Source organism: Salmo salar, chromosome 19 (genome assembly GCF_965601325.2).
Source record: "Salmo salar chromosome 19, fSalSal1, whole genome shotgun sequence".
Classification (NCBI taxonomy): domain Eukaryota; kingdom Metazoa; phylum Chordata; class Actinopteri; order Salmoniformes; family Salmonidae; genus Salmo; species Salmo salar.
This window is the reverse complement of record NC_138309.1, coordinates 59,011,634-59,025,931: the sequence shown is the minus strand read 5'-3', so window position 1 is coordinate 59,025,931 and position 14,298 is coordinate 59,011,634. Positions and strand designations below refer to the sequence as shown.

The window sequence follows — 14,298 nt, the reverse complement described above, 5'->3', positions numbered from 1 at the left end:
GAAAATATATATATTTTTTAAATTAAAAACCTTGAATGAGTGTCCAAACTTTTGACTGGTACTGTACGAGCATCACCAGTTCGTATCAGCTACAACCGGAATTTACTTTTTCGTAGCACTTGCAGGTTAGGAGAACCTGCTCTCCTAACGTGCAACGAACATCACTTCCGGTCATAGCTGTATCGAAGTGGCGTGAAAATAGTGTGTTCCTGATCCATACGGTCCCTCTCACTTCAACTCCCATTGTCCCCCAACAGGTGGCGCTCAGTCGATATGGGTGCATCTTTATCATGATGAAGAAATTCATGAAATCACGTAAAAACATAAGAGCGCCAAATGCCGCTTCAAGTATAACCTGTGTAAAATCATTTAACCTATCAGAAATCAATCACACACACACACAAACATTTCTATGAGGGATAATAACATTTATTATATCGATTTGAATATAGTTTAATCGTAGGAGGCTATTAGAATTATATATGCTGTAGGCTTTCGACATCAGGCATACACATTAAGTAACCCTATTAACCCATTCAAATAACATTATGACCTATGTGTGGTGACACATTTGACCAACGAGTTGCATGTTATCATGTCAGAAGTAGCAAGGACATGAGCATAGAGAGAATTGTTTACAATGGCATTCATGGATTACAATTCTGTTTTGAAACCATTTGCGCATGTTTTGAGAGAGAGAGAGAGAGTGCGGGCGAGCGAGCGACACCGGTGTACGGTCTAGAATACACATGTGAATGCAAAATCCGCTGGTTTTGACAGAGCAGAGGCTGGCATCTGCGCACCACTTCACCACGGAGGGACTCAACAAATAATTATTCTTCAGAAGATAATTCTCTATTTTCGTAGAACATTTGCAAGGTAAGATTAACAACATTGTAACTACAGTAGGCTTACTGTACTGTACGATACTCTACTGTAGCCTACTGCTCTATATTGTATTTCGTTCAGTTTACCTATTCAGCCTTGTGGTGTAAGAGGTATGGGACAAATTGCAGACAGGTGAAGGTGAATGAGAACGCGCTCAGCTAGGTGTTCTTTAAAATGCTGCAGTGTTCGTCAAACAGGTTACATTGTGGAAATGTGTATTGCGTATTGGGTTTACTCGGCTATGTACATTTCTTTTAGACAGAGCACATCGCACGGTTTTATCAATATCTGTAAATGTGTGATAACATGGAACAACATTTGCACGCGTGGCAGAATCGTCAGAAGTTATGTTGGAATGTGTACATTGGGGCATCGGAATGCAAATTAAGCATAGCTATGGTTTTGTCTGATCTTGGAAATAATAAAAAATATTTAGCCTACAAAATTGCTACGATATTGAGAACCAGCCTGGTCTCATACACTAGACGTAACATAATCAATGTATATCCGGGACATTCAAATTAGTATGATATGTTACGTTTGGTATGGTTACACAAGTCAAAAGGTTAAAGACCAATTTTTTTTCTTTATGAGCGTGAACGAGAGTGTACACACTGGAATTATAATGCATGGTAGAGAATGAGAGAAAAAAGATGGACTCCGAGCGTCAACTTCAAATTAGAAAGCATGCAAACAACAAATACTGAGCCTTTATATTCATGCATAATGAACCAAATACTGAAAGACACTGTAGTTTTGAGTTCCACAAAGTGGGTGTGGAAGAGGTGAGAAAATGGTTGCTATCTATAAATAAGGACAACCCACCTGGTACCCGACAACCTGGATGGTAAACTACTGAGGTTGGTAGCGGAATACATTGCGACTCCTATATGCCACATCTTAAATCTTAGCCTAGAAGACGGAGTGTGCCTTCAGACATGGAGGGAGACAAAGGTCATTCCACTACCCAAGAATAGCAGATCACCCTTTAATGGTTCAAACAGCCGACCAATCAGCCTGTTACAAGTGCTTAGCAAACTTTTGGAAAAAATGGTGTTTGATCAAATACAACGTTATTTTACAGGAAACAAATGAACAACAGACTTTCAGCATGCTTATAGGGAAGGGAACTCAACATGCTCGGCGCTGACACAAATGACTGATTGGCTGAAAGAAATTGATTGTTAGAAGATTGTGGGAGCTGTTTTGTTAGACTTCAGTGCAGCTTTTGATGTAATTGATCATAACCCATTGCTGAAAAAAACGTAGGTGTTATGGATTTGCATTCTCTGCCTTATTATGGATTGAGAGTTACATATCTAGTAGAACACAGAGGGTTTTCAATAATTGAATAATGTGGCTATTGAGTATGTTCAGGAGACTAAACTGCTGGGTGTAACCCTAGATAGCAAGCTGTCATGGTAAAAACATATAGACTCAATGGTTGCTAAAATGGGAAGAGTTCTGTCCATGATAGGACCAGTCGACCAGGCCCTAGTTTTGTCGCACCTGGACTACTGCCGAGCTGTGTGGTCATGTGCGGCAAAGAAGGACATAGGTAAATTGCAGTTGCTCCAGAACAAAGAGCACGTACAGTATCGCACTTAGATGTACACGGAGGGAAAGTGTCAGTAGCATGTATGTCAGTCTCTCCTGGCTCAAAGTTGAGGAGAGATTGACTGTATCACTATTGGTCTTTGTGCACCGTGTTGAAGGTACCGAACTGTCTGTTCAAGCAGTTGGCACACAGTTCAGACACTCATCGGTACAACACAAGACATGTAACCAGAGGTCCCTTCCCCAGGTCCAGAACAGAGTCTGGGAAACGCATTAAGTATTAAATAAGTATTAAATAGAGCCATAACTACATGGAACTCTCTGCCACCGCAGGTAACTCAAACTAGCAATAAAGCAGTTTTAAAAAACTGATAAAAGAACACCTTACTGCACAAAGGGGACTGTGAAGAGACACAGCCATTTTATATATCTTGTATTGTAATTTACACTGTACTATGTATTAGACCAAGATATTGTGTATATGTACTGATATGTAGGCTATGTGTGACGTTTTAAATGTATGTATTTCAGTCCTTGACTAATAATGTGCCGTACCATGTATTATGTTATGTTTCATGTGGACCCCAGGAAGAGTAGCTGATGCTTTTGCAGCTGCTAATGGGGATCCTAATAAATACCAATACCAAGTCTATTTTTCTTGCGTCTACGCAAAGAAATGCTGGTAAAGTGAGTGGATAAATTGCCAGAAAATGGACTGTGCGTTGTTACGTCTGTAATGGTGACATGTATAGTTAAAAAGTGTGAAACTCGAGGAACTCCGTTCAAGAGAAAATACTGTTATGTAGAAAGAATGAGACGAGCTAAATTCTTTATAAACTGCTAGGGTTTGTGGGTGCTACAACTTTCCTCACCTTCATGAGCTAACATAACAAGCAGCAGGTATGTTGGCTCCTGTATGATATATAAGGTGAGTCAAAAGAAAACATAACAAGCAGCAGGTATGTTGGCTCCTGTATGATATATAAGGTGAGTCAAAAGAAAACATAACAAGCAGCAGGTATGTTGGCTCCTGTATGATATATAAGGTGAGTCAAAAGAAAACATAACAAGCGGCAGGTATGTCGGCTCCTGTATGATATATAAGGTGAGTCAAAAGGAACAAAAATTCACAAGGGCTTCATAGCGAACATAACAAATACAACTGTTTATTATGGATTCTCATAACAATTCAGTTGGAAAACGCTACGCAATGTGCGTTAATTGACGCTATTTTCTCTCGCACGCATATTATGAAGCTGTTGACGGCGTCTCTTCGGTTTCAGCTTAAGGTAAAAAAAAAAGGAGGGTTGTGGGTCGGGGTGAATGGGTAGTCGTATAACGTGAACGTGTTCGAATCGCATCACGAACAACTTTAGCATTTTAGAAAATTAGCTACTTTTCAACTACTTATTACTTTTTAGCTACTTTGCAAATACTTAGTATGTTATCTTACCCTTCCCTAACCCTAATCTTTTTAGCTAACCATTCCCCTAACCTTAACACTTTAACCTAACTCCTAACCTTAACCCTAACCCCAAGCCCTAGCCTAGCTAACGTTAGCCAGCTAGCTAATGTTAGCGTTAGCCACCTAGAAACCTAGCTAATATTAGCCACAACAAATTGGAATTTGTAATATATCATGTTTTGCAAATTCATAACATATTGTACGTTTTGCAAATTCGTAACATATCAGACGAAATGGATGATGTACATCCACAAATTAATACATATCATACGAAAGGTTTAAATGACATCAACATCATGGGCATCCAGTGAAATGCTCTTCATGTTTGTGTATCACCAACCAATTAAAAGTGTTAAAATGTAAGTGCGTAGCTACTTTTCCATCGCTAAGAAGGAAATTACATTGCGTCATGGCTATTCACTATCCTTTTAATGCCCTTATCTGGATTGGCTTTGGTTTTAAAAATACACTTTTTATGCAGTTGGGTATTTTACAAAAAAAAACGTATCTCTATCAATGTATGCCTCTAATTACTACGTTGTGGTAATGTTGTTAGAATGTTGTGCCAATGTATTTGTTATTGGGTGCAATGTGTCAGATAAGGCTAAATAAATTGGCACAACATTCTCACAACATAGTAATAGAGGCATATTAACAATGATGTCATATGTTAAATTGTCATCCGGTTCAAAGGATGTGCTTGATAGCCAAATAAGATTGACATAGACATCTCAATCATTCTGTATACAGTTCTTTAGACTTCTCCAGAATAGAATGATAGATTATTTGAGACACAATCCCCATTTCATGCTACTTTGCCTTGGTGCATTTGATGTTTGCTGTCTCTGAGTGGGTATGGTCTCTGCCTAGAACAGGGTGATTTCATTCATTCGTCCATCCTTATTCATTTGATTATTCTCTTCAGTTACAGTTATTTATTTCATACTTTCCAAACAAGTATCCAACAGGAGCAAAGGCAGAGCTCTTTTCCCCCCATCTATGTGGGACAGAAAAAGTAAGTCTTAACCCAATCACTTGGTTTCCTGGTTACTAGAATTAGAATATTTTGCCTAATTTCCGTTTATGTGACAAAACAAGCAGTCATTGTGTAGAGAATCATTGTATCATCTTAACCTCTATGAAATATATTGACCATAACCAAAAATATTGTATTTTCAGCTGTTTGAAGCTGATGTACAAAACCAAAAGTAAAAGCAAAAACGAAACTTAACATTGGGAAGTATAGAAATAGCGCACATAGAACAGATTTACCGCGTCTTAGACTTGCTTTCAATGAGAATAATGGTGAAATTTTCTTCTCATAGCTACAGTACCAGTCAAAGGTTTAGACACACCTACTCATTCAAGGGTTTTTCTTTATTTTACTATATTCTACATTGTAGAATAATAGTGAAGACATCAAAACTATTATTCTACATTGTAGAATAATAGTGAAGACATCAAAACTATGAAATAACACATATGGAATAATGTAGTAACCAAAAAAGTGTTAAACAAATCCAAATATATTTTATATTTCAGATTCTTTAAAATAGCAACACTTTTGCCTTGATGACAGCTTTGCACACTCTTGGCATTCTCTCAACCAGCTTCACCTGGAATGCTTTCCCAACAGTTTTGAAGGAGTTCCCACATATGCTGAGCACTTGTTGGCTGCTTTCCTTCACTCTGCGGTCCAACTCATCCCAAACCATCTCAATTGGGTTGAGGTCAGGTGATTGTGGAGGCCAGGTCATCTGATGCAGCACTCCATCACTCTCCTTCTTGGTCAAATAGCCCTTACACAGCCTGGAGGTGTGTTGGGTCATTGTCCTTTTGAAAAACAAATGATAGTCCCACTAAGCACAAACCAGATGCCATGGCGTATTTTCTACATAGTAGAATAATAGTGAAGACATCAATCTATGAAATAACACATATGGAATCATGTAGTAACCAAAAAAGTTTTAAAAATATCCAAATATATTTTATATTTGAGATTCTTCAAAGTAGCCACCCTATGCCTTGATGACAGCTTTGCACACTCTTGTGCATTCTCTCAACCAGCTTCATTAGGTAGTCATCTGGAATGCATTTCAATTAACAGGTGTGCCTTGTTAAAAGTACATTTGTGGAATTTCTTTCCTTCTTAATGCGTTTGAGCCAATCAGTTGGTGTTGTGACAAGGTAGGGGTGGTATACAGAAGATAACCCTATTTTATGACAAGAACATCTCAAATAAGCAAAGATAAATGACAATCCATCATTACTTTAAGACATGAAGGTCAGTCAATACGGAAAATGTCAAGAACTTTGAAAGTTTCTTCAAGTGCAGTCACAAAAACCATCAAGCGCTATGATGAAACTGGCTCTCATGAGGACCAGCCTCAGAAATTGCAGTCCAAATAAATGCTTCACAGAGTTCAAGTAACAGACGCATCTCAACATCAACTGTTCAGAGGAGACAGTGTGAATCAGTCCTTCATGGTCAAATGGCTGCACAGAAACCACTTCTAAAGGACATCAATAAGAAGAAGAGACTTGCTTGAGCCAAAAAACAGGAGCAATGGACATTAGACCGGTGGAAATCTGTCCTTTAGTCTGATGAGTCCAAATTTGAGATATTTGGTTCCAACCACCGTGTCTTTGTGAGACGCAGAGTAGGTGAACGGATGATCTCCTCATGTGTGGTTCCCACCATGAAGCATGGAGGACGAGGTGTGATGGTGTGGGGGGGGGGGGCTTTGCTGGTGACACTGTCTGTGATTTATTTAGAATACAAGGCACAATTAACCAGCATGGCTACCACAGCATTCTGCAGCGATACACCATCCCATCTCGTTTGCACTTTGTGGGACTATCATTTGTTTTTCAAAAGGACAATGATCCAACACACCTCCAGGCTGTGTAAGGGCTATTTGACCAAGAAGGAGAGTGATGGAGTGCTGCATCAGATGACCTGGCCTCCACAATCACCCAACATTAACCCAGTTGAGATGGTTTGGGATGAGTTGGACCGCAGGGTGAAGGAAAAGCAGCCAACAAGTGCTCAGCATATGTGGGAACTCCTTCAAAACAGTTAGAAAAGCATTCCAGGTGAAGCTGGTTGAGAGAATGCCAAGAGTGTGCAAAGCTGTCATCAAGGCAATAGGTGGCTACTTTGAAGAATTACTACATTATTCCATATGTGATATTTCATAGTTTGATGTCTTCACTATTATTCTACAATGTAGAAAATAGTAAAAATAAAGAAAAACCCTTGAATGACTAGGCGTGTCCAAACTTTTGATTGGTATTGTGCATTAAAGCGAGGAAGAGAAGAGACAATTGGAGCGTATCTGTAGAAATATCAGACTGGATAATATTTTGTATATCATTAGACAGATGTCCATATCCAGAGAGACTATAACTCCATTTTATATCTTTGCACATTCTGTAGGCCATCAATCAATATAACTGTACTTTCTGAACAGGGAGGCAACTGAGGTCAGTTTGTCAGAAACTGTTTAAAAACGCTCAGTGGAAGTAGCCTCCAGCAGTAGTGCTGAAGAAGTTACACTCAACCCAGTACTTCTTCTGTCCCAGATAAAACTCTTAAAAATAGTTTAATTCCATGTCAACAATGAATAAATGTAATATTTTGAGCTCCAAATAGATGTACAATTTTTGGGGGACAGATTTGAACTGTTTTTCAAAGCGTTTCAAGCGAAATCCTGCGCGTGCTGTTTTGTTCGACCCTTTCGTTCGTTCGTGTGTTATGATCCAGGCGTGATACAGCTCAGGCAGATGTCTTTACCTTTCCATGTGCAGTTTCCATGTTGTCATCACGGTGACAACAGATAGGCCGTCATCACCTGGCCACCTTGCACAAGCGACACCATCAACACAATAGTGGCAGATGGGTGAGACCCTGGTGTGTTTACACAGTAGGCTGTGTGCGTGTGTAGTAGTGTTTCTCAACTCTGATCCTCAGATACTCCCAAGGTTGCTCGTTTGTGTTCCAGCCTAGCACTAGGACACCTCATTCAACTCAACTAATCACCAAGCCCGTTTGAATGAGTTATACCTTGGAGGTAGCCTACCTACACAAGGACTGGAGTTGAGAAACACACAGACATACAACAGAGTCAACCTTCCAGAAAGAGTTGCCTCCCTCTCTCTTTTCTCTCTCTGTGTGGGATCCTTTAGAGAGGTTCGAGTGCCCTTGTTGCTACTACAGAGTTCATTAGCCACATCATGTCTTCTACTGTGAAAACATTGTCAGAGAGGCAGCCGGGGAGATCAAGGCTATGGGAATTCTCCTGTGTCACCGTGCGGAGGAGAGGAGAACAGGATTCATGGCAGAGGCCTTTGATCAGTGACAGAGCGCGTGAGTGCAGGAGACCAGGCGAAGACTGTGCTGATGGCATCGGGCCTAATCACTAGATTAGTCATCAGATAGCCTAGCCCGCCTAGCCTAGCCCCCTGACGCACACTGCTAATTAGGAAGTGGAGAAGTGGAGCCATGTGCCAGAATATGAGAGAAAACAACAATACTTCTTCATCATTGACTTTTTAAATTGGTGTTTTATGTAACACATCTTGTACTAATTGTTCCTAAGCTAATGTGGGGTGACGCAGTGTGATTATGCACAAATTCAACCAGGCCCAGGAAATCAACACACACACACACACACACACACACACACACACACACACACACACACACACACACACACACACACACACACACACACACACAACACACACACACACACACACACACACACACACACACACACACACACACACACACACTCTCATCTAAACAATGGCATCTATAGTTGCAAGTTGCGCTATATCCTTATGGATCTCTGTGAGGGATAACATCTGCTTTTCTTCTGTGTAGAGTGAGCCTTCCAGACTGAGAATGACCTAGAAGCCACCACTGCTGAGCCCAGCAGAGCAGGATATCATTCTTGTGTGTGTAAGCAACAAGGTGTGTGACAGAAAACAGGGCTCCACCTGCACCCGGGTCAGCCTGTCAAACATGGAGGGCCACGTCACACTGCTGCCCCCCCTGCTGCTGCGACTCCTCTGTAGCCTGTCAGGGGTGTGGGGGTTCCCCTTCGGCCCCATCCTTGACATGGACGTCACCCCCAGGACCACAGTGTTCTCCCAAGGTAAGATCAGACCAAGGCTGCAGCTCTGCTGTACACACTTAGAAAAAGGGTTCCAAAAGGGTTCTTTGGCTGTCCCCATAAGAAAAACTTATTTGGCTCCAGTTAGAACCAATTTTGGTTCCAGGTAAAACACTTTGGGGTTCTATATGGAACCTAAAAGGGTTCTACCTGGAACCAAAATGGTTCTACCAGGAACCAAAGAGGGTTCTTCAAAGAGTTATCATGTGGACAGCCGAATAACCCTTTAAGGTTCTAGATAGCATTTTGTTTTCTAAGAGTGTATACTAGTTAGAGCCAGAAAGTTGTCCTGTCAACATGACTGCACCTGACATAGAGAAAACTCTGGGACCTAGCTATAGGCCTAGGAGTTTTTCCTGGTCAGATCACATGGCCTGGGAAAACTCCTGGCTCTACTTATAGGACATCTACTGTGTACTAGTATCATACTCGGTGTCCTGATTCAATACAACTGACTTTTAACAAGTGGCACAGTTTTGAAATTTACCCTGAAGACAGCCAGCCCCTACTTCCAGGGAGTTATTAATCGTCTTTCTCAAGTCAAGTCCTAGTTCACTTAGTTCACCGTGCAGCTCTAATGAAACACTAGAGAATATAAGAGGACCCCATAGAAGAGGACCCCTCTACAGTGGAGCCCTGACCAATGCCTGTGTAGAAAATGAACAGGGGATTTTACAAAGGGGTTAGGGTACATCATTTACACGCAGCAGCATCTCTTTCCCTCCCATATCAGCTCAGCCTCTCTTTGTCTATCCACTGCAGCATAATCTATCACCCAGAAAGCTACTCTAGCAAAGGGATTACCCAGCCCTGGCAGGTTCTTCAGATGACTATACTGTACCTGGCTACTCTCTCTTCTCCACTCCTCTCTACTCCTGACTCGAGAGGAGGAATATTATTAACAGAGGAGGGGAGTAAAGAGAGCCTGGTGTATCGCCTTCCTGGACAGTGGTGCCGTCACAAAACCAGGCTATTATAGTCGAAAGAGATGGTTAGAGATAAGATAGACAGGACTTTTAGGGGGGTTAAAGGGGACATAAAACCACCCAAAAGTATGGGTTGAATATTTCTTCCCTCTACCCAATCAGGGAAATGGATTCCAGATGATTTGATGTGTGCCCTATGGAAATCATTTTTTTGTTTGTTCAGAAAGCCTCTATTGCTAAGTCGGTCTATCACAGTCGATCTTATTTTTCTCCTTGTCCTTGTAGAAGGAAACCCGTGACCTACATTCAGTCTCCCATGGGCTGTGTGTGTGTGTGTGTGTGTGTGTGTGTGTGTGTGTGTGTGTGTGTGTGTGTGTGTGTGTGTGTGTGTGTGTGTGTGTGTGTGTGTGTGTGTGTGTGTGTGTGTGTGTGTGTGTGTGTTGGTGTGTGCATGCATGTATGATCTCTACTCACATCTAAAATCTGCACGTGCATGCACCCCCAGTCACTTTCACTTAGGAGAAACATGCCCCAGTGCAGAATGAAGAGTGGAGAGAGTAGCACCTCGTAGAGAAAAATGGCCGCCGGGGCAAATGACTGTAATGTGTATGAAAATTAGGGCTATTCTATGTGGATGGTTGCTGGTGGTGGTACTGTATGGCCACCGTTGGTAGTCTGAGATTTCAGCTATATTTATCTCTGTGGGTGGGGTGAGAGGGAGATCATTAATTTGCACTATGTTTTACAGTTGGTCTGTAGGAGTGGGTGTACGTTGACTCACAATAAATCTCGCTAAGAAATGGCATATCTGACATACTGAAATTCAAAAAATGTGTATGCGTGCGTGTTTGTGTGCGTGAGTGTGTCTCTCTGAGGTTAGATGAATGCCTGTCTCTGGTCTGAACTCAAGGGAGGAACCTAGGGGATTGTCTCCCACTCTCTCCGCTGGTGCCAACCAGACCTGAAGTAATGGAAACATGCATGCAATATTGATGCATGTGTAAGATCTGTCTACTGTTGCTATGAGGAGAGAGTGCAGCGGAGGTCTTGATAGTGATGGATTTCTGTGTATTATTTAGTCATTGGTTTAGAATATTGCAGTTTTTTCAGTTGAAAGGGGGAGATTTTATGTAGACTAGCATACCACTCCTGAGGCATGTAGCTATGTTCAGGACTTGCGATAGTAAGGTTAATAATTGTCAATAGTGATCTGTTATTCACATTTCAAATCAAATCGAATTGTATTGGTCACATACACATATTTAGCAGGTGTTATTGCGGGTGTAGTGAAATGCTTGTATCTATTTAGTCAAGTCAGTTGTTGTGTCTAGGTGAACAGAAAAAAAGGACTCACTAAAGTACTAATGAGTTGACATAGGCTCAATCTGAAAACAAGTGTTTTGTCTCTCTCAGCCCCTAGAGTCTATCTCTCTGCCTTTCGTTCTTCTTGTTGGATGCAGCATCTCACAATTTGTTCTCACCAGTCAGTGTTTGCAGAAAATGGCTTATTGTAATGTGACACTCGGGTGACAATGGAGAAGAATTGGACATCTTAACCCTGGTGAGTTATCCAGTGATGCTCTGATCGATCTCTTTCTCTGGTGTTCCCTGAGCTCGGTGGTTGACAGAATCTTAGCAGAGACAGACTCTGCCTAGATACCTGAAATGGCACCAGGATGTATGCACTAACTGTAAGAGTTTTTGATACCATCATAAGACAAATATCTCTGCTTTTTGTTATCACTGTGCATGCACTGCTTTCATTGTAATATCGTCTTTCAGAAAACTCATGGTAATAAAAAAAATATTGGGAAAAACATAGTCAGGCTGATGGAGATAAATAGAAAGGGTTACATTGTGACAGGCAACCATGAGAGTTGCATAAGGCCAAAACAACAGTTCTGCCAAACATCACAAGAATGATGGTAAATATGACAGACCACTCGTGATAGAAAGAACACACTTGTTTATGTTGACAGTGTGTGGGCTGTTCTATCCGATGATTTAACGAAATGAAGCCACTAGTGGTGAGGCAGCTATGCCGATCCTTGGTCGAAATAATCGATTTTTAGATATGCTAAGACATTTTAGAGGTTTTTGAAAGTAGGAAACAGGAAGTGTTGTATTCTTGATCATTTATTTTTGTCAAACTTCATTTTAAAAGTCAGTACTTTATTGTCTTGCTTCTCAAGATGTACATTTGAGTGAAATTTATTCCAATCATGTTCTATAGAGAAATCTATGATAGTTATGACTAGAAGGCTAGAACTCTTATGGTTTGCCTTGTCAGGTATTGGTGGACCAATACCTGACAAGGCAATATAATAACATTGATCAATTTAGCAACAGCTGACAGTTCTCACCAGTGTCAACAGTGGTTAAGTCATGTGTTGTCCTCCCAGCCCATGTACCCGTGTGTGTGTGTGTGTGTGTGTCATGTGCCTGTGTTAGTCAGTCAGAGAGGATCAGGCGTGCACAATGAGTCACAAGGGCAATCACACACAGAACAGCTCTATCCTCCCTCAATCCACACAGACACACACTAGATTTACTGTGCTTTTGGACCGACCCCAAGGAGAGGAAAACAGACGGACACACACACACAACAAAACAACACAATAAAACACACACACATCCTTTGTTCATCTATCCATGAAAGTACCTGTAGGGACATAAACTCTTCACATACATGAACATACATGAACATACATACATAAACATACATGAACATACATAACATACATGAACATACATGAACATACATACATAAACATACATGAATATACATGAACATACATAACATACATGAACATACATGAACATACATACATAAACATACATGAATATACATGAACATACATACATAAACATACATGAACATACATAACATACATGAACATACATACATAAACATACATGAACATACATAACATACATAACATACATGAACATACATGAACATACATAACATACATAACATACATGAACATACATACATAAACATACATGAACATACATAACATACATGAACATACATACATAAACATACATGAACATACATAACATACATAACATACATGAACATACATACATAAACATACATGAACATACATAACATACATGAACATACATACATAAACATACATGAACATACATAACATACATAACATACATGAACATACATGAACATACATAACATACATAACATACATAACATACATGAACATACATACATAAACATACATAACATGCATGAACATACATAACATACATAACATACATGAACATACATACATAAACATACATGAACATACATAACATACATGAACATACATAAACATACATGAACATACATGAACATACATAACATACATAACATACATAACATACATGAACATACATACATAAACATACATAACATGCATGAACATACATGAACATACATACATAAACATACATGAACATACATGAACATACATAACATACATGAACATACATACATAAACATACATGAACATACATGAACATACATGAACATACATGAACATACATAAACACAAATTCATTCTCAGACCTCTTCTGATGCCGAGAGAGCCGTCCCTCCTTTTGCTCTGTGAGACAGGTGAAATGGCATAGGTGCAAAGCGTGTGTGTTCAGTTTACACACAGGGTGCATTCCACGTGCGGCACTAGGGACAGGGGTGAGAGGTCACAGCGACAGCCTCCCTCAGATCCTCCTATCATCGCTGCACGACAATGGTAGATAGAAGAAACCGCCCCGTCGGCTCAGACTCAGCTGGCACTCTCCGTCGCTTGTTGACTCTCCTCATCGATTTGTCAACGGAGCACAAGGTGCAGCTTGAACAGGAACCATAAGCCAGTATATGTCTCTCTCTTTTTCTCTCTCTCCCTGTCTCTCACTTTCCCTGTCTCTCTCTCTCTCCCTATCTCTCTCTTTCCCTGTCTATCCTGTACTCTCTCTCTCTCTCTCTCTCTCTCTCTCTCTCTCTCTCTCTCTCTCTCCCTATCTCTCTCTTTCCCTGTCTCTCTCTCTCTCCCTATCTCTCTCTTTCCCTGTCTCTCTCGCTTGGTCTCTGTCTATCCTGTCTTTCCCTCTCTCTCTCTCTCTCTCTCTCTCTCTCTCTCTCTCTCTCTCTCTATCTCTCTCTTTCCCTGTCTCTCTCTCTCTCCCTATCTCTCTCTTTCCCTGTCTCTCTCTCTCTCTCTCTCTCTCTCTCTCTCTCTCTCTTTCCCTGTCTCTCTCTCTTGGTCTCTGTCTATCC

At 40.7% G+C, this 14,298-nt stretch overlaps 1 protein-coding gene across 3 annotated transcripts in view; it reads left to right on the top strand.

Moving 5' to 3' along the window:
- The first annotated feature begins 579 nt into the window (after positions 1 to 579).
- The window catches only part of sema4gb (sema domain, immunoglobulin domain (Ig), transmembrane domain (TM) and short cytoplasmic domain, (semaphorin) 4Gb), a 39,846-nt gene continuing 26,127 nt past the window's right edge, over positions 580 to 14,298 (top strand). For 2 of the 3 annotated variants that reach the window (XR_014381648.1, XM_014159034.3), the window contains exons 1-2: positions 581 to 879; positions 8,799 to 9,072. Coding sequence is in view for 1 of the 3 variants with exons in the window: in XM_014159034.3 (XP_014014509.1) it covers positions 8,940 to 9,072 (133 nt within the window). In the remaining 2 variants the exon portion in view is untranslated. Of the gene's footprint in view, positions 880 to 8,798; positions 9,073 to 14,298 lie in introns of all 3 variants that reach the window. The other variant, XR_014381649.1, reaches the window with a different exon arrangement.